Source organism: Arachis hypogaea, chromosome 18 (assembly GCF_003086295.3).
Source record: "Arachis hypogaea cultivar Tifrunner chromosome 18, arahy.Tifrunner.gnm2.J5K5, whole genome shotgun sequence".
Lineage (NCBI taxonomy): Eukaryota > Viridiplantae > Streptophyta > Magnoliopsida > Fabales > Fabaceae > Arachis > Arachis hypogaea.
The window spans coordinates 131,670,332-131,693,464 of record NC_092053.1 but is presented as its reverse complement, the minus strand read 5'-3'; the positions used below and the strand labels follow the sequence as shown (position 1 = coordinate 131,693,464).

The window sequence follows — 23,133 nt, the reverse complement described above, 5'->3', positions numbered from 1 at the left end:
AGCGACAGAGAGCTCGAAGCTCAGACACAGAGAGAGTGAGTGAGAGAGAGAGCGCGCGCTTGAAGAGATGACGATCGACCGGAAAACCTTCGCGACGGTTATGCCACGGGGTCAACGCTTCCTTTGTGCGACGGTGACGAGAAGAGGAAAGATGAGAAGGGATTGGCGATGAGAAGAGTGCGACGGCACCCACGATTCCCGCCGGCGGCGAAAGCACCATCTAACGGAGAAGAAAAGTTCGGCCATGGAGGATTGTGATGGCGGGCTGGTGGCTGGGGTTAGGTTAGGGTAAGGTTTCTGATTCTCAGAGATGAGATGAAAAGGTGGGGGTGGTGTGGGAATGACGCGTTGGAAAGGGAAAACTGGAACTGATTGTGATTATTAGGGTTACGCGTTTTGCTTTTGCCATTTTCTCTTTTTTTTTCTTTTTTTTTTAAATAGGGCAAAACGACGTCGTTTTGCATGTCTGATTTCAAACCAAAAAACCGCCAAAAAACCGGACAGTTCTCCCGGTTCACCGGTTAACTGCCGGTTCGACCGATTTTTCCACCGGTTTTTTGCTAGACGGTTTTTAACGTTACTCGGACCGGCTAGGTGACCGGTTCCCGATTTTTCTGGTTGAACCGGCCGGTCCGGTTCGGTTTTCAGAACCATGATACTAACACACGCTGTCTATAAAGAATATTTGTCCTTTATAATTCACGCTTTTCAGATCTTAGGGATTACTATGAGTATTTGCGTGAATCTCTGTTGAAGTGTCCCATGCTTCATGAATTTGAAAAGCATAACTGTTGATTAATAGCAGAATCAACCTTCATTAACTATTTCAAAAATAAAACATGATAAAACACAGAAAGCTTTATTTTGAGTTTTTTTATTGAGTAATATCTGAATCGGTTTCTAAAAAGTATTTAGTCAAGACATTTTAATTTTCAATAAATTTTTATTACCAAATCAGTCTTCAAACCTTATTATTTGTCTATAGAGAGATTGATTTTAGAAATTTAAAAACTTTTAAAAACTGTTATGTCTTTATTAAATAATGATAGGATTAATTTGTCTAGTTCTTTATCAAAATTTGATGTAAAAATTTATTCGTCTAAGAACATAGAGTTAGAGACTAATTTGGTTAAAATTTATTGATAACTAAAATGTCTGACATAACCTTCTGATTCTGTGGTTAAAGCTTACTTGTTATCAACTTGATGCTGCAATTTTCCACAAGTTTTAGTATCAAGGGGATAAAGTAATAAGGTACTATACCCAAGTCCATCCTTGGACCATGCAGCTTCATATGTTGTTAATCTAACAAACCTACTTCACAAGTTGCACCAATGGAAATAAAGCATGCAAATAAGGCATAGCTGTGTTATGAAGATTATAGCCATTTATTTCAAACCATGGATCATTGACTCCAATATCATGAGGAACATCACCAAGAACCTTTCTGCGAACCATTCAGCCATCAACTAGAGCTTGCCTTTTTTCAGGATCATGCATCATTACGGCCGCAGCAAAGTCTCTTTGGACACTGAGTTCAAGTTTGGAAAAAGCATGAGCAGTGCAAAAGATGAGTAAAAATGAACATCAAAGGTAGGTATTCCACATTGGATACTCAATGCCTTCAAGATAAAGAAATTGACCAATGTTTTCTTCCCCTTCTTGAAGCAGATTTACTCCATATGCTAACTTTGATGCAGTTGGAGTGTGTATAGAGCTAAATCTTTCAAGAATGTTCATAGCAGTATAACTCTGGGGCGATAAATTCGGACTCTCTAAATCATATATGAACCCATCCAGCGAAAATTTTCTTTCCCCTAAGCTAGCTGAACTATGCACTGGACCTGAACCATCTGCAAAACAGAGAATGATGTCACAAATTGATGACAAAGACAGTCATAACTCATAGCACATAATCATACAGAGTCTGAAAAGTTTAAAGCAAACAAACATGGCTTAATTAGCTAATATATAAAACCCATGTTTTAGAGAAATACCTGTCCAAATTGTGAATCCAGAATTGAGATAGTAAAGCTCATTCAGAAGGGTTATAAGTCACCAAAAACAAAATTCAGAAGGGTTGTAGGGTACCTGCACAACTCTGAATGCTTCTGAATTTTTAAAGTACAAGAATAAAGTTAATAAAGAACTGAGCATTACCACTCAGGAAGTCTTTAGTCTTGAAGGATTGGTCTTTGCCAGTCTTCAATCTGAGCCTCCCATTGCTGGTGCCCTATGTCACCAATTCATAGAAGCTTTAGTAAGTTATTCATGAAATCTATTAGGCTATTAGCAATTATAACTATGGTGCATGCTTTGGGAAATCATCTAAATTTTGACATCAAAGAAAGAACAGAAAAGAAAAGAGAAAATTTTATCCATAGTCTGGCTCTTCAAAAATATATCTATGGATATAATTCTCAATAAGTGCAATCAACGAAAAAAGGGGGATGGGGTGGGGATAAGAAGAACAAAAAAGCAACAAAAGCTGAGAAAACAGCATTACAATCTGCATCATCATATCTTTATTTAATCAAGAGAAAAAACTCAAAATAGCCCTGATAATTACTTCGAAAGACAACGAGGTTCTTGACAAAAAAAAACCCAATCCAGCCCCTAACAATTACCTTGAAAGGACAACGAGGCCCCTGTGCCAAAAAAAATTAATGTTTTTTTTGGCACAGGAGCTAATCAATCCCAAAAAAAAAATATCAGGAGCTGGATTGGGTGTTTTTTTTTTTTGGGGCCTCGTCCTTTCGAGATAATTATCAGGGGCCGGATGGGTATTCACTCTTTAATCAACTCAGCCATTCTGATATGATGAGATGTACCATGATATAAATTACAAAGTAACAACCCCTATATTTGAAAAATCATAGAATCATCAACATACTAAAATAAAGATAAAAAATGACGTAATGTAAGAAATTATAAAAACCAATCCTAAAAGATTGCCCTAAGATATTACAAGATACATCATTTTTAAGAGTTCAAAAGGGGTAATTGTTTAGGCTTCCAATATTCTGAAACAGTGATGCTTGACAGGACTTGAAGTCTTCAACATTGTAATTGTCATAATTGACAAGAAATTATTTATGATACCCAAATAAAGGAAAATCCAAGTGCTTGTGTTATATATAATGCTTAGAAGCTAGAAAGAATAATCAGCTTTATCCAGGAGAAGAAAACATGATGGAACCAATGACTTAATATAACAGAAACAATGAATAAATATTTTTCAAGTTTCAATGAAATATTGTGAAAATTATAAGTTATCCTCTTAATCTGTTTAATTTCATTTCACATATCCTTAGCCGAGATACCCTTGTGAGCACCAGATATAACAAAGACAGGACATACTGAGATATGCACATCCTCTGTCTCCTCTGCTGCAATTGCAAATGTGACAGGAGGTCGCTCATTCGTAGTCCTATAGTATCATCTAAATTAATTGATAAATTCCAAAATTATTTATCATTCAAAAATATAGTAAGGGTTAAGGCTTTACTTGTGATGTAGAATAACACCATGCACTTTGTCATTCGCCCTAGCATAACATAATATGTATCTTGAATGTTAGAATAAAAAGCAATTAAATGGGAGATTTTCACAAAGAAGGTGAACAAGTCACAATTTTCTTACATCTTTGAATTAAAATGATTGCCAGTAAACTCAGAAAGTCCTCCAACAGAAATCTGAATGCATACATCAATTGTTTGCATTAAGCACCCCAAGGTAATAGTAAATAGTCAACAAAAAAGTTTCACTTACAGTCCATGTGAAAAGCAAGGTGACATCTGCTGTTGTTTTTCCAAAATTATTCAACTGCATAAACAACATTCATCGCTTATTAGGAGCAACATATGTATCAAATTCTAAGTAAAAAGAAATTGAAGTGACTCTTGCCTACCACAAAAGTAAAAACTGATGATGTAACGCAGCAACAAAATAGCTTCAAGTGTAAATTAAATTAAACTCTCAGCAGCCAAATTAGCTTATCGGAATCATAACAAGAATAATGCACTAAATTAAACTTAGAGTCAAGTCGAAGCCACTTAAGATCATAAAGGTTTTACAATGAAACAAAGAGGTGAAGCAAGGAGTTGAGAAAAATACCTATGGCAAACGTTCTCCAACGAAAAATGGCATAAAAAGATTAATGGGAAATCAAAAGAGAAAGAATGGCTTGAACACTACTGAAGCACGAGAACAAAAAATAGATGAAATAAGACAATAATGTAGGACAAGTAAAAACTGGCATATTTAATGAACAATTTCAATAAAGAATTCAATGATGGTGACAATGAATATGAAAATAACTGATTTCTTCAAGGAGTAGATAAACTGTGAATAAGATTCCAACAAGTATTGTGAATCATATTTATTGTGATCAAATAAAACAACTTACATAGAAATTTATTCAATAATTTTATATAGAAAGTGTATATACTATATAACATAGAAATATATCATGGAAAATATTTAACTTAAATTGAAGTATGTTTTATGAATTTGCCTTTTCTTTTTTCCTTTATAGAATGAAAATAACTTTTTGCTATGAACAACAGATAATTCTGTTACATCTTGTCTTTATTTTCTTATTTAAGGCCGTCATGGTAAATATGATTTTCACAATAAATAAAAACAATAAAAGTATTATTAGAAAAGTCACTTATTCTTGTTCATAAAAAAGAGACAATAATAACATTAATAAAACAAATTTTTATTACTAGCTTCATGTAAATACAGCAAATAATCAAAAGATATATATTTGGTAGTTTATTATTTCATATAATAAAATATCATGTTTGAAGTTTGAAAACCAAACCGCTTGTGGAATGCTTATTGAACCGTAGAATTAAATGTTCAAAAGATTTAAAAAGATATATATTTGGTAGTTTATTATTTCATATAATAAAATAATATATTAATATATATAAGATATTTTTTTTAAAAAGATTTAATTTTTTGTAGTTTATTATTTTAAACGGATGAACTGTTAAAATACTATATCAGTTTGACTAGTTAATCGATTTTTTTAATTTTTGAATTAATTCTCTATCACGATTTATATTAAACCAAATTAATTGGCCAATTTTTAATTAATTGGGTGGAACGAATTAATTTTAATCTGATTTTCAGAAGTATGGTCATGTTTGTTCATTCTAACAAATAAAAGCTCAAAATATGAATCTTTTAATTAATTTTTTATAGAAATTTTTTTATATATAGTTTTAATAGTTGCAGTCTAGGTTGATATTTAAAAAAAAACTTGAGAATAATAGAAGCGATAGTATAAACTTATACAAAATATATAACAATACACAAACATATATATATATATATATATAACAGACTCAAAAAATTTATGTTGAGGGCAAAAATAATACACATTACTATCAAAATATATATTAATTTAAATTTAAAAATATAAAAATGCACATTAATTATTCGAATAAAAAAAACTAACAACTACATTAGCCATTAACTTTCTTCGCTTCAAATCTTGAAAGTACTTCTCTTCTTGTTTTCATATTTTGAAAATGTTGAATAATTGTTTCATGATCAATTTAATTGAATTTATGGTGAGAAGTTCCAAAATATATTTGTGAAAAATCATGTTCTCTTGGTTGACAATGACCTTTTTGCAAATAAGCTCGTCTAACTTCTTCTCTGTCATTTGGATCATAATTTGAAATTTTGGGTCGTTGTCCAGATCCAGACTTTTCAGATTGAATTCGAAGAACTTCTTTTTATTAGAAGAGACTAATGGAGTGACTTCAGATTCTAATGGTAGCTTTCTTTTAAAATATTTTTCCATTACTATTTCTAAAAATAAAAAATATATATTCTAAATTAATAAATTGATCCATTCACTTTAAAAATTTATATGCAATACAATTACATATAATAGAATACAACGAAAGATAAACAAATAAATAATAAGGATCACTAATTGAGAATAAACTAAAATATATAAATTCATGAAGAGAATAAAAAAATAAATTAATACTTAAACTATAATTGTTTGAATTAAAATTTGTAATTAAAAATATCAAAAAGAGAAATAATGAAATTAAAAGATATATATAGTTATAGAGAGCTATATAAAACAAAATAGAGAATTTACTTTTTGAGGAAAAGAAGATGACCACTAGACAAAGAATAGAAAAAAAAGGTTGAAAATATGAAACTAAGAAAAGGGTTTAAGAGAATAAATGAGTGACGGCCTACGATTTGAAAATAGAAGAAGACTAAATTTAATTAGGTTAATTAATAGTCAAAATCATAAAAAAATAAAATAGGTTTAAACTTTTAATAATTGGGTTTAATTTATTTGTAGTGGGTCATATTTAAAATAAAAGCATATATATATATATATATATATATATATATATATATATATATATATATATTATTTTTTTTGGGTTTAAAAATATGCAATGACTCCCTAATATGCATGAGTCCGTGCCTGATATATATATTATATATATATATATATATATATATATATATATATATATATATATATATATATATATTTTTAAAATTAGGCAAAATAATTCGATTTTTTATTTTACCATTTAAGAACAACGTCAGATTCACTGTAATATTATAAGAAACGGTAGTTTACATAGATTTGAGATTACCATTTAGAAGAAATATAACGTGTAAGGAAGAGTTAATAGTCAAAATCGTTTTTGAAAGATACTTCGATCTCTATTTTCGTCTCCGAAAGATAAAGTTAATCAAAATAGTCTGCGAAAAATAATTGAATTATTCACGTTCGTCCTTCTGTCATCTCCCTCGATGAGTTGGCTAACGTTGACTGACGTGTGACGTTAACTGTCACCGTGGCAGACAACGAAAACGACGAAGTTTTGATTGAATGGCCTCCAAACCCTGATGCGTCGTCATTTAGTGTCCAAAAGAAATTAAAAATATTGCAAAGCATCACCCCACCTCATAACAACTTTCTCTCTATGCGTCGTCGTCGTCGTCGTCGTTTAGTTTAGTTTTGATTGAATGCTAACCTCTAAATTTGACACTGCACTCACTCATCCCTTTCATCAACACAACAATGACATCTTTCACTTCAACTGCTTTTTCCGCATCTTCTTCGCTTCCTACTCCCACAAAACCCAAACCCAAAATCAATCATTTTTGCTTCTCTCACTCCAACCTCTCTTTCCGTCTCTCTCCTAAACCCAACCTTCCTTTCCTCACCAAGGTACCTTCTTTTTTCCATTTTTTCATTCTCGCTCTTATCAATGCATTAACCCATATACAAATTTGCTTCCTTTTTCACTTTTTCCTTTTGGAGTTTTGCTTAATGTACCACTTATTCTCCTAACTTGCACTCTTATTTACTTAGCTAATTTTAGAAATTTGGCACTTGTAGATTTTATATTTTGCATAATTCATGTGCTCTATGATTGGGGAGAAAAGAAATTAGCTTAATAATTTGTTTTATTTGGTAATGATTAGTGTAAGGTTTGAGTAATTAGGCACTAATTTGGTCCTGATATACTATGAAGGAATTGAATTGATGTGAAAAATTTTTCTGCAAGCATTTTACTCTATAAGATTTTCATGATATGATATGACAATATGACATTATATATTTGTATGCATCTGTGTATGTATAGGGATCCCCACCATGTCAAATTGTATGCCCAAGGGTGAATGCACAATTGGATGAGGTACCATAACACTCCCTTTGTTCCTATGAAGTTTTTCTTGGTTTTGGTTGGGTATTGTGTTCTATGATTAAAAAAAAATGCATTAATTATCAAAAAGGCGATTATACTTGTCGATTGTTGAATGAAGTGAATGATACATAATCTGATAGTCATTTCATACCTATGAGAGTTTCTTCCTCTTTTCATGTTTGTTTTTCATTTTCAATTATTTTTAATGCTCCTTTTTTGCATCTGGAACAAGGTTTCTCTTAGTTATGTTCATCTTCAGTCAAGCACAAATTTTAATTAATCTTTTAATTATCTCTGTAAGGAATGCTATGAATGCATATAATATTAGCAATACAGGATAAGAATGACAAAATGGTTGAAGAGTATTTTCATGACTGGTTGAAGATGGAAGCGTACAGGAGGACTTATTGTTTCAATGTCAATCCGGTGAAAATGGGAAAGCCAGACTTAGGTCCTCTCCTAAACCTACTATAGCTGCACCAGTGGCTATCTCTACTGAGACAATCAAGGGGGCAAGTTCAGCCACTGCTAAGAAGCTTGCCAACTTTATGACCTTCGTACCTACTCTAGGCTTCAAGCCCCCAAAGAAGACTAATAAATGACTTTGATTAGAAAGAAATGTATTCTGTTTGACTTTTCTTTTGTAGGGGGTACTTGCTATATTTTGCATAGGGCAATTGAAGTTCTATATTAAACATTGTGGTTAGCTGTGTATTTGAAAATTGTATTGTGTCCTTTTATTTTGGTCTAGTCTTATTTTTAGGTTTGTATCTTCATGTAAAACCTTATAAATTTGCTGTGGTATTTATCCTTAAGACAATGTGACAATTAGCCTTCTATGGCAACACAATGTTAAGAGTACTTTGATTACTGATTGTGTTTATAGCTTAATATATCTTACTGCATCAGTGATTCTGATTAGTTTGCAACATTTGATGGATTAGTTTGGTCATAATCTTAAAAAACCAAATGGAAACATGTATTCTCATTCAAGCCATTCCATTCATTACACCATGACATATCAACAGAATTTGGTTTACTTGGAAGTACATGACAAACAACATAGGGTCACATTAATGACAACTACCACAAATATGAAAATTAATAGTAGTTTCAAAGCTTTAACTTCAGCTTCCAAGCTGCCCAGTCTCCATGCCACCTTCAACCTCCATTCATCATAGCCACTTTCAACCTGCAAATTAGTTCTATAATCTTTCTTTGTTCCACCTTCAGCCACCCCTTGATAGTCATCATCATCGACCCACTTAAAGTAATTGCAGTGACTGTCCTTGTGCAAATTCAAAAATCAGAAAACAAAAAATTGAAAAACACCTAACAACACAAAACAAGATGAAAAACCTTTAGCTTTTTCCAGAACACTCACCCGGTACCTTCGACATGCATGGAATAATCTATCTGGGTTCTCTGTTGTCCCAGATTTTTTATCACAGCCTTCGATCCACAGAAACATGATTCCTCAAGAGTTTTCCTCCTGGTTCGCATTGAAGCGCTGGAACTATTACTGCTGTTCGACGGAAATGAAACCCCACCGCTACGACCTCCATTTCCTGCCTCCATCCTCACTACAAACTAGTAATTTCAAGGTCTACCCAAGTATATGGCCCTCTGATTGTTGAGAGCGACTTATTTATCATCGAATTGAAGATTAGGGTTCAAATACTAAGGGACTGATTTGAACTATTTCACCATAGTTACCTTGTCAGCAATAGCAGGGGACATCTAGGCGTCTGCCACGGTGGCAGTTAACGTCACACATCAGCCAACGTTAGCCAACTCAACGAGGGAGATGATCGAAGGACGAACGTGAATAACTCGGTTATCTTTCGAAGACTATTTTGATTAACTTTATCTTTCGAAAACGACAATAGAGATCGAGGCATTTTTCAAGGACGATTTTGACTATTAACTCGTATAAAGAGTGTATTGCACTACAACACAAAGGGACATATTGCTTGCGCAACATGCGTCCAACCTTTCTAGATCCATAAATATGTATGCTTCCGGCCTCATTCGCTCTTTCTTCAGTATGTATCATTCTTCTCTCACTCTTATTTTCAATTTCAACTAGCCTGCGTATTGCACAAAAACAAAATGAATATATATTTTATAAAAAATATAAATTAATTTTAAATTTAATAATTATAAAATTAAAAGATTTATATATAAATTGGATTTCAATTCAAATTTGTTTATTCGACTTCATATTATCATTTTTAATTTTTGTTCTTTTAAATAGTTATTATTTATTTATTGATTTATTTATTTATTTTAGATTATATTTAAATATTTGTAAAAATATAACTCTCTTAGATAAAATGTAAGTTTGAATATGATATTTTAATGTTTAAAATTAAATTTAATTTTGTATTTTAATTTTTTCTATAAATTATGATAATATTATGTATTTTTAACAACATTATAACTAAATGATATTAAAAAGTATAAATTGTTAAAAAAATGATATATAAATAATATAACTAATAAATACAATTAGACTTAAAAAAAAAAACAAAAGACATGATATATTATAGTGTTTTAGGAATTTATCACTTAATACATATATTTAACAAACTAAATAGTATAATAAAAAATTAAGAGGCACAATATTATTATTGTCATCCTGAGAAATTGTAACTAAGAGAATTTCTTTGTATTTTTTATACAGATATGTATCATTTACTTGTATAATTGATTTGCATCTCTTTAATGATTTAATACAAGTATAAAAGTTTCAAAATAACCGCGTCATTATCTTAATATTCTTAACCACCTCATCCTCATGGTATGTTAGTGTAGTTGGATATCGACTGCTATTGATGGCTCTTTTTGTACCATTGCTTCTAACCAAAAAATTTTTGCAATTACCTTTTACTTAGATAGCCATATTTTGCAGTAATTTATCATACAATTAAATTTTAATTGCACTTCAATAATCACATGTTTCACCTTTAAAAATGGACCTGTTTCAACCAATGACTTTATTACCTCTACAATCATGTCTGAGTTCAACTTAGCATAATCCTAAGAAATGGTAGTTTTGATGCATGTCTGACTATCATTGTATTAACTTATAACTCAACAAAATTTTCTTTTAAAGGCTAGCCATTGTAACACCCTTACTAATAGAATGTCACGCTTCTGGCTGCGCCACTCTGATAGCAAAAAGTATTACGACTACTTTATATACTAAATATTAAAATAGGAGCCTGTGACTTGACACCATATCGTTGATTTCTTTGAAAATCGGAAATAAATACTTTATCTTAAAAAAAAACAAACACATAGATTCATATACAAGATTTCTTACCTAATAGCTTATAAAATAATATACATATAAAACACAAATCTCCTATCCCTCTTATAAAATTGTAATAACAAAGACGAGGAAAGAAAAATAATCTAATTAATACAACATCATATAAACCAAAACGCAGTATAACTCTTTATAATAGTTCTTCATTTAATTCCTGAAAAGGTAAAACTATAGGGGGTGAGAATCTAACCACACGGTCTCACCACGAAGTTTCAGAATTGTCATAAGAAGATATTTAATAAGAAAACAGTTTTCAAGCTCAGTGATTATCATTGCCTTATGAATCTTTTTAAAAAAACCAATAGGTAATCGTTCAAAACCTTTTCAAAGAAACAATATTCAATCTTTCAGAATTTCAAACCCTTTCTTTTTATAAGAAAATCTTAATCAGTGACCAACCACAAAACTAATCAACACAATCATCAATTCAGCACCATAGCTCATTCTCAAAAGTAGCACACCAGAACAAACACAGACAAAACAGACAAATAAAGCACAGGTTTAGGTAATAGTTACAGCAAATAGTTCAGGTATCAGTTAAGAACAGTTTAACAATTAGGCAAACCAAAACAAGTTCAAACTCAAGCAAAGCATACAAATGCATATGATGTATGTCTGTCCTATGAATAATGAGCTCATCTGTCGGTTATCCAGCCCACCCGACAAGTCCAAAAACCTTAGACTGTCCCTCGACATGCATCCCCAAGAGTCTATGCATAGCTTTTTCTCAAATAATCAATATTGCTCAATGGGGGTAACATTCCCGGAAATTTATAGTGCCCGGTCACCCTTACGTCGTAGGGTCAACAGAGTATCGAGTTTCAACCTGGTACACATGGTGGCAAGCCATGGTACTTTACCTAGGGAACTCGTGTCTCAGATAATTCAAATTTATAAGCCATATGAATAATTCATTCAACATTCATCGACATCTAAGTCATTCTCAATATCATCGTCATTCGTCAATCCATATCTCATTTTCAAATTCATTCGAAAATCATATTTCAAAGTCATTCCTCATCATCCTTCTTCCCATTCCGTTCATCAATATTCCCAATTCAAAAATAGAATTCTTTCTTTGATAAATAAATCCACTCTAAAACATGTAATGTTTAAAACCAATTTTTTTCAGATAATACTTTAAGCGAAACTTCCAATTTTATAAAATTTCGACAGCATCTCTAAAACTCGGACACTGCCACCCTTTTCGGGTCCCATCCAAACATTTCTCAAACCTTTTCTCAACCATTCCTAAATCTCAATCATTTTCCAAAATTCAACTATTTCCAATACCAAATTATTTTTCAAATCGAACCAATTCCAATAATAAAACTCTTTTTAAAATCAAACCAGTTCAAATATTAAATCATTTATAAAGTCAGTCTAACTCAAAATCAAACCGCCTCCAGGATCAATTTATTTTCATATCTCAAATTACATCCAACATTGATTCATTTATATTACTAAGTAAACTCCAAAACCAAGAAAATTCACTTTTCATAATGATCAAGTAAATAACATTTCAAACCGATTTCTTATCAACAACCATACACCACTCACGCAATCAAGCAACCAATAAACCATCACATCCACAAGATAAATATAATCACAGAAGTATATCTTTTTGCATCAATATCTATTTATAACAACTCTGTAATGTAAAATAGATTTTAAGAAAAACCCCTACCTCGAATAATCGAAACTCATAAACCAAACGCATCAAGAAACCCTTTCTTTTCGGCCCGCAATCAGTGGCAGCTACAGCCTCACCTCCAAACCGCTTACCTAGCTACCACAACAACTCTAATCACAGCAGAAAATCATTTTAAACACAGAAATTAATTCACTTGTATTAATCTGCTAAACTCATCAGGTATTCAATCCCAAAATATTTTAACTTTAAAACAATTTCCTACCTCGATTAGCCGAGTTCGCATAAACCTATTATAACAACTCCCTTTCCTTTTAACTCATGGCAGCCACTTCGACTGCTTCTTCCAGCAACAGTGACGATGGAACAACACCGCGAGGCAGCTACAAAACGGCAACAACGGTGAATCTAATAATCTACTATGGTTTAAGGCTGAGCAAGGATACAAAGGAACATTTATGTAAAGTAGGACAGAGTTAATTAATGAAACATTATAGCGAGACAAGGCGCGACAGAATAACCTTAGCAGAGGAACAAAAGACTGGAATTGCAGCAGCTCCGGTGACCCTCACCGGCAAGGACAGAACCGACGGTAACTTCAAGGGGGCTGAGATAGCAAACCCTGAGAAACAGAAGTGGAATTTTGGAGTAGCAGCAGCGGCGCTGGTGGCTCAAAACAGCAAGAACGCGATGCCGACTCACCTCCAGTAACGGCAAGCTCCGTCGACGACAGAGGCGCAGCCAGAAGATTCGGCAGCGGCGGATCTGGCGGTGGTTCAGACGAAGACGACGCCGGTGACTGGGCGCGGTGGCTGGACTGGCCGCGGCCCTCCCAGGTTCTCTCTCTCTCACCTGGGGATCCTCTCTCTGCCCGTGGCTCTGCTTGACGGCGACGGACTCAGAGGCGGCGGCGGCGTCACGCGCAGCAGTAGTCCGTGATGATGACGATGGCGCCGCTGGCTTCATGGCGAGAAGGAAGGCGGCGACGGGCTTCACGGCAGAGACGACGATGGCGACCGGAACCAGCGAAGACGACGATAGACGCGACGCAGTAGTGGTTCGCGAGGTGTGGTGCAGCATCGGCGAGCTTCATCCGCGGCGAGGAACGGCAGAACATCGTTGTGCTTCTTCTCCTCTGGCTCCCTCCTCCGCGTCGGTGCTAGCAACGATGGCGGTGAGCAGCTCGGCCCACCAGCGCTGGCCATCCCCCTCTCCGCTCTTCTCTTCTCTAACTCCATTTCTCCTTCTCTCCCTCAACGTTTTCTTTCTTTCTTTCTGTTGATTTCTTTCTTTTTTTTTTCTTTTTTCTGCTGCTATGTGCTGGGTCTGTGTTTGATTTTGGAAGGAAGGAAAAGTTGAAAGGGGTGTGGCGGCTGAAGGGAATGGGAAAATTAGGGTTAGGGTTTTAGGAATTAGCAAATTAGGGTTTCATTTTGAGGACAATTGATAATATAATTAGGGTATAAAATGGTTTTAAAAACTAAGTTTAATCTAATAAAATTATCTTCAAAGAAAATATTATTTGTTCATCAATATATAAATTATTTTTTAATAAATATTCTAATTAAAAAAAATTAGACATAATATGATTAATTCTCTTTATTTCCCAAAACATGAGTATTAAATTATAAAATATTAATTATTTGACCCGAATCATATAAAATTTTTATTCTTTTACAACTATTAAGTTTTATAGTTTAAATATAGAAAATTATTCAATATTATAAGATTAAGTAAAATTTTTAATTTAATTATCAAAACTTAATTTAATTATTTTTAATACAATAATTTCTAAAAATAAAGTCTTTAATGAATTAATAAATTGAAATTAACTCATAATAATATTTTTCAAAAATTTTAAGTCTTACAACCATGATAGTCAATCGTAATTTATTTTGTATTGTACACACTTTGTATAAAATATAGTTAGCTCAGATTCACACTCCTGATAATCTACACTCCTACAAATAGTATAATTTTAAATTATCACAATCAGTCTGTCCATAACAATAACAATGTTTACACCAATAACAACAAAAAATAATTCTTGACTATTATTATAGGATTCAATAATAATGATAATAATAAAATCTACTTACCTATATGGACATATTCAAGAAATTTTAGTGCATTTATAGTATTCGGATTCAAAAATTACATGAAAAAAAACTCTCCAAATTAGGGGTGGCAAAGCGGGTCAGTCCACCCCAACTTATTCCGCCCCGCCTAGTCCCGCACCATAAATGGTGTGAGCCGACCCGCCCCGCCAACTAAAGTGGGTTCAAAATGCTAGTCCGCCCCATTTTATGGCGGATTGGTGGGACGGCGGGCTAGCCCATTTGACTTTTTTAAAAAAAATAAAATTAATCACAAAATAATAATTAAAAAATTAAATATAAATAAAAAATAGTCAAATTATAATGTAATTTTTTATTATCTTTTTTTTTTAATTTTTAACTTTAATAAAATTGTGCAAAATAATATTTGTCAATAGAACCATCTTTATTTTAAAAAATAAGTCAAATAATTTGAACATATATACGAAATTGTAAAATAAAATAAATAAAGTTAATAACTAAAAGAAGAATAAAAATAAAAAATGAAAAAAATGTGTTCCAAAATTATATAATTATTAATTTTGTAGTAGTAATCACTCTTTTATTTAATAAAAATAAAAAAAATAAAAATCTTTAGCCCTGCGGACCCCATCTAAACTCTCAAATTCGTCTTCACTTTCACTATTATAAACTGTCCAGTCGATATTAGGTTCTGGTAAATCAACCTCGACTAATTCTTCAAACTCAACATATAACTTGATAACCGACACTTGTGCTCGTATTTGCTTGCGGATCAAAAAATCACTTGCATACTTACTTCGTTAGCCACATACATTATTTAAAACTAAACGAAACTATCCAATACTAACTCTATAAAGAATATTTGACTCTTTTTAATATTTGATTATCAACACATTTACAAAATATATATTCTTAAATTTCTCACATGTTATTGCAAAAAAAATGACATCACATGAATTTTCACATATAAAACTCACACATGTTTAAGAAAAAAATCTTACCATTAATATATATACTCCAATGAAAATTTTATGATTGTCATTATATGAAAATATTTTATTTTGATTATTGAATAATAAGTTATAGGATTTAATTTTTATATGTTATAAAAGTATTACTTTTATTTAAAGTGTGACTAAACAAATAAATCACACTTTTTAAATAAAGATCATCATAAAAAGATGTTTTTAGCATCTTAATTAAAATAGTTGCCATAATGAAATAAGTAGGTTCAACTTCAACGTGAATATGATTGGACTATTTTCTTTACTTGCAGATAATTTAAAAAATTATTTTTCTAAATAAAAAATATATACAAATTAACAACATATTTATATTCGTAGTCAAATTTTATAAAATAATATCAAATTAGACTTATAATCAAAATACAAATAATAATAATAATAATAATAATAATAATAATAATAATAATAATAATAATAATAATAAATTATTATTATTATTATTATTATTATTAATTTTTGTATTCATAGCCATTACTACAAGAAAAAAGGTTTATCAACACACTTTTTTCTTGTCACGCTTTTAAAATTGATTAGAGATTTGGCTATGTTTTTTTCACACTTCAAAAGTATGCTGAAAAAGGGTCAATGACCATGTTTTTATATGAGTGGCGATTGATTAGAAATTTGATCATGCATTTTTTGTCACGTTTTAAAAGCGTGGTCATAGAGAATAACAAGCACGCTTTTAAAGCATGCTAATAGATTTATATTATAGTGACATTTTAAAACTTTTATCACCATGCTTTTTATTGACACACTTCAAAAGAGTGGCTTAAAGGAATCAACCAGCATGCTTTTGAAGCATGACTAATTTGTTTTTATTTTCATCACTTTTTAAAAGCGTACCCATTTCCTAACCTATTATATATATATATATATATTTGGAAACCCTATTCTCCTAAACAGTTTGCCGTCACTCGCTCTTCTCATTTCTGCACCCCTAACATAGCCATAACTCCCTCTCTCCTATGGGTGTTTAAAATCGATCCGAATCGAACCAAAAAAATAAAAACCTGAACAAACTAAAAATCGAAAAAATCGAAAAATGTGTTTTGTTTTTTGCGGTTTGATTCGGTTTTCGGTTATAACCATGAAATTTCAACCGAACCGAACCGGGCCGGATAAGTAAAAACCCTAAAAAACCAACCCCCAACCCCCAAATGAGCGCTGCGGCTGCGCGACCTAACCCCCACCCCCAATTGAAACCTAGCGCTCTCTTGAGTCTCTTCTACAATCCCGCTCTCTGCACCCAGTCACCCACACCCACGTTCTTGAGTCTCGAGGTCGACGGCGAGAGACCGTTCCTCCCAGGCTCCCACCACCTCGAAGCCTTCCTCCCAACGCCGAAGCCGTTTCACCAACTGCTCCCTGGACCTTTTCACCCCACAGTGCACCACGGTCCACGAAGCCCCAGCCACAGCCAGCACCACCGTCGCAGGCTCGCACCCAGCAGACAGAGCACCATTTCGGGCCACCGACGCAGCAGTAGCACAGCACGACGCCACCACCCACTGACCCAGCAGACCAGCACAACACCACGCCAGTGACGCCACCAGCCAGCAGCACCCAGCAGCGTTTCCCAGTCCCCTACCCAGCCACCGATTCAAGTCATTTAAAGTCAATATGGAGCCCGAGCCACCCATCAGGTATGTAATTTAACTAATTTTTGTTCAATAATCATTGATTCATTGTTGCGGTTTGTTGGCTTTGTTTACTTTATTGTTGGTATTGTTTTTGTTAATTCATTGTTGCTGACTTGCTGTTTGTTGATTCATTGTTTGCCAATTGCTGTTTATTGATTCATTGTTGCTGTTTGTCAGGTAATGTTGGTATTGTTGAATTATTTTATTGTTGGTATTGTTGCTGGTTATTGATTTATTGTTCAGTTTATTGAAATCAGTATGGTAAAAGATAAATTTGAATAATGAGATAATGGAAGCATGTTTGAAGTATTAGAATGTATAACTAGATTTGAATGATGCTGAGGCGGGGAAAGGAGCATGCCATTAGAGTGAGGAAATGGAGGTGATAGGGTTCAATGTTTTGGGTTCTGGAGATGAAGGTGTAATCAAATCCAATAATAATAAGAGATTGGTTATACGGTATAGTAGGATTAAGGTGTGGATGTCTCTCCCAACAACGCCGCTGTCTCCCTCTCTCAACCCGTCACAATCCCTCCCTCCAACCCGTTGCAGCACCTCCGTCCATCCCTCCCTCATCGCTCATGCCCCGCACCGCCGTCTCCCTCTCCCACACCCGTCGCGCCACCCGTCAGCGCCACCGTCATTCCGCTACTCTCTCTTTTTCTCTCTACATGGACTCTCACTCTCCCTCCTCCGTCATCATTACCGGTGCCGGCATCTCTGGTGTTTATCCATGAATCGGCAGCAGGATCCGGAAGGAAACCATCGGTGGCGTCTCCGTCGAGCTCGGTGCCGGATGCATCGCTGGCGTCGGCGGTAAAGATTCGATTCCTGGGTTAGGGGTTTTTTCTAAACTTGATTTTCTATTTTTTTTATTTGTCCAAACTTCTAATTATTTGATTTTTTTCTCATTTTGCTAAGCTTTAAATTATTTAATTTTTGTTATGATTTTTTACTTATTTGTTCTAATTCTTTTTCTGAGGGTTTGTTTCTGTTTTGTTTGTTTTTATGATTTTATGTTATGATTATTTCTTGTTGGTTCTGATTATTTGTTCTGATTTTTTATTTTATTTTTTTTTATTTTGCTAAATGGAAGCCCTATCATCAGTGGGATCTGCATTAGAAAACCATTTGCGTGGAGGGATGTAGATTTTCGTGAAGACTCTAACCGGGAAGACGATAACGCTAGAGGTGGAGAGTTCTGATACTATTGATAACGTGAAGGCAAAGATACAGGACAAAGATGGGATTCCACCGGACCAGCAGCGTCTAATCTTTGCTGGGAACCAGCTTGAGGACGGACGCACTCTGGCTGATTACAACATTCAAAAGGAGTCCACCCTCCATCTTGTTCTGAGGCTCTGTGGCGGTGAACTCTGATTGCTGATTGTGCTGGGGTTGTTTTCTTTCTGATGTTCTCGTTATAGAATTTGGACTTTTGTTACTTTTCCTGTGCCTTATTGATTCTCGTGAATCTGCTACGTGTAATTAAGATTGTACTTTTGTTCTTCTGCTGAAGTATTGATTAATACAGAATAAGATTTGCTTTTGCTATTACTTTGTGCTGTGCATCTTACGTCGTTTGATTTATGCATTTATCTATATATTGAAGTGCTGATCAACGTGCATTAAGTCACTAGTTACTTTGGCTTTCAATTCAGCTCACATACTTGCTATTCTCTCTTCAGATTCTTGCCAAGTGCGAGTTCCTTAACCCTGGTGTCAGTGTCAAAGATCGTGTTGCTCTTCAAATTATCTAAGAAGTACAAATCTTACTGTTTTTTAGGGTTTTTATTTGTCATATTCATATTTGAAGTCTGAATGAATAAAATTTTTAGATAAATTCATAATTTGTGACAAATTACACTATAAGAAAAAAGCACTGTCATCAGTGGGATCTGCATTAGAAAACTATCAAGTCACTACTGATATATGAATTGTACTGATTTCTTATATTGGAGTATATAAAATTTATTTCAACTTGGATAATGAGATTCATTCACTGGTATTCTTTTAATCTTAGTATATGAATTGTACTTTATTATGATACACATGCATTTGTTCGAATAGTACAGATACTTGATACAAGGTTTGAGTGATATGATCATTTGTTATTTTGTTTGTTTATGATGTAAATTGCTTATTGGAATGGTTTCTGATTTTTGTCTTTAATTTTTTGCTAAAGAAATACTAAATGGGGGTTTCTTGAGGGTGTGAGAGTGTCTGGTGCACCGCCACCTAGAATGGTCTTGGTGCAGCAGTGTATCCGTGATAAAGGTGTATTGGCAGTTCTATGCAACTATGTGAGTGCTCAATTCGTTTTTGTTTTTGTATTTGATTGTTGTCTAATGGAATTGAATAGTTAGACAAGAGAGTTTCAATTGCAGGCAGCTCCATTGAAGAAGTTTCAACCTTCAAGATATGTAATAGGCTTATGTACTGCTGTTTGCATTGAAGTTCTGGGTAGTCTTGTAACGATTAATGATGATATATTGGTGTCATGCTTATTCATGCAAAAATTGTTAGAAAATTGATTGATTTTTAACATAATTGATAACCTTGATCATCTTGAGAAATAAAGAAATATGATTCTGATGAGATTATTATAATTTGTGCTCTTGGAGCAGCTGCCCGCTGGTAGTTCTGCCCCCTTGCACAAGTTACATGGTTTTGGAAATTTAAGCGAGACTATCAAGGTACCATAATTTTTTTTAAATAGTATATCATCTTTTGTGGAATGTTCAGTATGATCAATATTCATGTATTTTCTTTGTTTTGTGCAATTAACTTTAAAATATGTAAATGCATTGATCCAAAATTAAAGGTTCCTTTTATTCATGTGTCTTGCATTAATCAATCACAGGATATATGGATATAGGCTTGATTTTTTTTTAACATACATCAATTTTTCAGGTGGGGACTTCTTTTTTGTCTTTTCTCTAGCCAGCAAGATTGCCCCAAGTGTTATTTTTGTCGATGAGGTTAGTATCACATCTATGTGTATTCCTTTTCTGTTATCTTTCTCCGTAAACTTTCCTGGTTAATCTTTTTTTGTTGTCAGGTCGACAGAATGTTAGGAAGACGTGAAACTCCTGGCAAACATGAGACTATGCGTAAAATGAAGAATGAGTTTGTGATGAATTGGGATGGTCTGCGAACAAAAGATAAAGAGCGTGTACTTGTTCTCGCTGCTACAAATAGGCCCTTTGATCTTGATGAGGCTGTTATTAGGAGGCTTCCATGAAGGTAAACATACTATTTTAATATCCTATTCTAAGTGCTAACTTCAGCCATTGGCTCAAATTTTCAATGGCTATGATTTTCAATGGCTATTGATTCTTGAGCTTCATTTCAGTTCAGATGTGTGTGCTTGGTTCTGGAAGCTTGTTTTCTTGTTCATTATTAGATATTTTGTATTGATTGGAGACTAGTTTTGCTTTCTAATCTTTCTCACATGTTATTCTTGTCTTTTGTATGAAGAAAATAAACAGGGTATATTTGATGCTATTCTTCATGGACGCATTGATTTCTCATCGGAAGCTTGGCCTTCCATATCGAGCAGTGCCAAAAATCTGGTCAAGACGTTACATGCTGACGCCAAGGAATGGCTTTCAGCAGTTGAAGTCCTTAGTAAGTTAGTAAATTTGTATTATGTCAAAAGTGGTTTATATTTTATATGTAATTGTATTGCACTATTGTTTATGAAGACCAGCTGGCTGTGTTATATCTTCAGCATAAATCTCTAGTCTTATCTTTGAGATCAGATTTGTTGGAAGGATAACAAAATCAGCGAAGACTGAAAAACTGGCATGAAATAAATTTAATTGTGACACATGGACCTTGCTATATAGAGGTAAGCTTGACATGAAACATGCTAAAATTGATACACGCTTTATTTGTGGCATTGCAGACAACATAGTTCCAGTCTTCTTCTATGTTGAAGAGAAGCTTAAGATTTTTATTTTGATTCATTATGGTTGCTTGCTATCGTTGCAGTCAATGCAATGTTTACATTCCATTTGTCAATGTTTTATGTGATTTTAATGCATACTTTTCACTAATGCTTCCTTGATGCTGGCATGAATTTTTTATACATTAATTCAGTTAATGAAATTATTTGAATGAGATCAGATGGAAATTTTCATTTGTTCACTTTGCTATTAGAAAAATGTACCTATATTTTTTATTTGGGAACCTAATGTATGAAATTGAAATATGCTTTTAGCCTCTAGTATCTGAATTCTGATGCCACACCAAGTCTTGAGAGTTAATATTAATATGTTCAGGTCAGAGGTGGCTAGCTATGGAGGACTGATGTTTACACATGTGACTCGGATCTTGGTGCAGGTACGTATTATTATTATAAAAAGGGAGCTACTAGTTTTGATTACTAAGTGACAAATTTGACATGCTTGAAATTAGTACTGATTTTGCAATTTGTTGTATAGTTTTCATGCATACAGGTTACTGTCGCCCAACAGCTTCTCCGCCTCCGACAGCTATACAAGAGTTGCATGCAACCATTCGTGTGCTACAATTTAGTCCGGATGTTGTTTAGAAATTAGATTAGATTTTTTCTAATATAAAATTGTAATTTTTTTAAATGTTTATTTTGGAAGTTGAATTTATTTTTTCAAAAAGCGTGTCAAAAAACTTATATTTGGAAGAAAGAGGACAAGGCGAAATGTATCCTTCTTGAAGAGCTCATGAGTGACTTGAGAACACGCATCTGAAATTGGCTCTGATTCACCGTTTCCATATAGAACAGTTTTTATGTCCAATATCGTCTTGCTTAGATCTGCAAGATAAGAAAGTGCAAAGATTCTCACTTCCAATTAGAATTCTCACATGAAAGGAAGGGACTTCTATCATTTTCATATGGCTTCATCTTTGGTCTAAATTTATTATGGAAGCAAAAAGGAGCCAGTAAAATTGTACATTTTCACTTTGCGTATTTTCAAACAACATACTTTAATTTCTAGTTTCTACATATATACATGCATGTATGTGGTTGCAAATTTAAGGGAGAAATTCATACAATAGACTTTTTTTTTAATCTTGGGGCACAGTTGTGTTATTTGTGGGCAGCATTATTGGTTCTACTCATCAACACATGATAAGTTTGAGCCAAAGTTTCTAATATAGAGTAATGGTGTACGGAATTATTATTTAATCACTTTCTAGAATCTTAAATATTGAATAAAATAAGTTTGCAATAAAAATATATAAAGTTTAATTTTATTTCGTCGGTGTTTGTCATCTCTCACTAATTAATTTGGTTGCATTATTGGATTAATCAGATTAGTTTTATTTATTTATTTATTTATTTAATTTGGTTGCATTATTGGATTAATCATATTAGTTTTATTTATTTTTTTATTTATGAAGGTTTTTAAGTGAGTTAAGAAGAAAAGATTGAATTAAAGAACTGTTTTTAAATTTAAATAAATAAATTATACAAAAATCTGATTTAGGAAATAATTTCTGGTTTTATCTCGTACGTGTAGAACAAAATTGAAACGGTAAAAAAAAAAGAGTAGGAAAACAGTGACACTTCAATATATCTTGGTTCATCCTTGGTAATCTATTTCTAATTTCCACCACAACAATGGTAAAATTTTCACTATAATCAAATTGAATTACAACTACTAGTGCGAAGAGACTCACACTCTTGTAAACCACTTAAACTA

General features: G+C 33.1%; 2 protein-coding genes and 3 long non-coding RNA genes across 11 annotated transcripts; 1 reads left to right on the top strand and 4 right to left on the bottom strand.

Moving 5' to 3' along the window:
- Positions 1-1,365: 1,365 nt before the first annotated feature.
- LOC140181679 (uncharacterized) lies at positions 1,366-2,501 on the bottom strand. Its single transcript, XR_011876722.1, has 3 exons — positions 2,161-2,501; positions 1,998-2,091; positions 1,366-1,853 (listed from the first exon to the last, which is right to left on the bottom strand). It is a non-coding gene; the product is annotated as an uncharacterized lncRNA (long non-coding RNA).
- Positions 2,502-8,656: 6,155 nt separating this feature from the next.
- LOC140181192 (uncharacterized) lies at positions 8,657-9,265 on the bottom strand. The gene is made up of 2 exons (XR_011876086.1): positions 9,097-9,265; positions 8,657-8,995 (listed from the first exon to the last, which is right to left on the bottom strand). It is a non-coding gene; the product is annotated as an uncharacterized lncRNA (long non-coding RNA).
- A 1,695-nt stretch (positions 9,266-10,960) lies between these two features.
- LOC112772476 (uncharacterized) lies at positions 10,961-13,102 on the bottom strand. Its single transcript, XR_011876085.1, has 3 exons — positions 12,963-13,102; positions 12,734-12,835; positions 10,961-11,200 (listed from the first exon to the last, which is right to left on the bottom strand). It is a non-coding gene; the product is annotated as an uncharacterized lncRNA (long non-coding RNA).
- Positions 13,103-13,161: 59 nt separating this feature from the next.
- On the bottom strand, positions 13,162-13,919 carry LOC140181191 (uncharacterized). The gene is made up of 2 exons (XM_072224568.1): positions 13,400-13,919; positions 13,162-13,319 (listed from the first exon to the last, which is right to left on the bottom strand). The coding sequence occupies exons 1-2, from the start codon at positions 13,775-13,777 to the stop codon at positions 13,296-13,298; spliced, it is 402 nt and encodes a 133-aa protein (XP_072080669.1). The 5' UTR covers positions 13,778-13,919; the 3' UTR covers positions 13,162-13,295.
- Positions 13,920-16,969: 3,050 nt separating this feature from the next.
- Positions 16,970-22,388, top strand: LOC112771300 (calcium-dependent protein kinase 15). Of its 7 annotated transcripts, none has more exons than XR_011876084.1 (11): positions 16,970-17,446; positions 18,540-18,840; positions 19,132-19,206; positions 19,629-19,746; positions 20,071-20,139; positions 20,357-20,424; positions 20,505-20,689; positions 20,924-21,073; positions 21,208-21,296; positions 21,730-21,790; positions 21,892-22,388. XR_011876084.1 is itself a non-coding variant. In XM_072224566.1 (10 exons), the coding sequence occupies exons 7-9, from the start codon at positions 20,590-20,592 to the stop codon at positions 21,756-21,758; spliced, it is 279 nt and encodes a 92-aa protein (XP_072080667.1). In that variant the 5' UTR covers positions 16,970-17,446; positions 18,540-18,840; positions 19,132-19,206; positions 19,629-19,746; positions 19,831-20,139; positions 20,357-20,424; positions 20,505-20,589; the 3' UTR covers positions 21,759-21,790; positions 21,892-22,388. The 7 variants fall into 7 exon arrangements, 3 of the variants coding, with proteins under 3 accessions (XP_072080667.1, XP_072080668.1, XP_072080666.1); XR_011876083.1 differs by having other exon boundaries at positions 21,151-21,296; XR_011876082.1 differs by having other exon boundaries at positions 19,831-20,139.
- The last annotated feature ends 745 nt before the right edge of the window (positions 22,389-23,133 follow it).

What these genes read in the sequence shown, in the direction of transcription:
- LOC112771300 (XM_072224565.1), top strand. Translation starts at nt 20,590, where the DNA reads ATGGTCTGCGAACAAAAGATAAAGAGCGTGTACTTGTTCTCGCTGCTA. An exon ending in ATTAGGAGGCTTCCATGAAG is followed by an intron (nt 20,690 to 20,923) that starts GTAAACATACTA and finishes TTTTGTATGAAG; the next exon opens with AAAATAAACAGGGTATATTT. An exon ending in TTCAGCAGTTGAAGTCCTTA is followed by an intron (nt 21,074 to 21,150) that starts GTAAGTTAGTAA and finishes TTGTTTATGAAG; the next exon opens with ACCAGCTGGCTGTGTTATAT.
- LOC140181191 (XM_072224568.1), bottom strand. Translation starts at nt 13,777, where the DNA reads ATGCTGCACCACACCTCGCGAACCACTACTGCGTCGCGTCTATCGTCG. An exon ending in GGAGCTTGCCGTTACTGGAG is followed by an intron (nt 13,320 to 13,399) that starts GTGAGTCGGCAT and finishes TCTGTTTCTCAG; the next exon opens with GGTTTGCTATCTCAGCCCCC.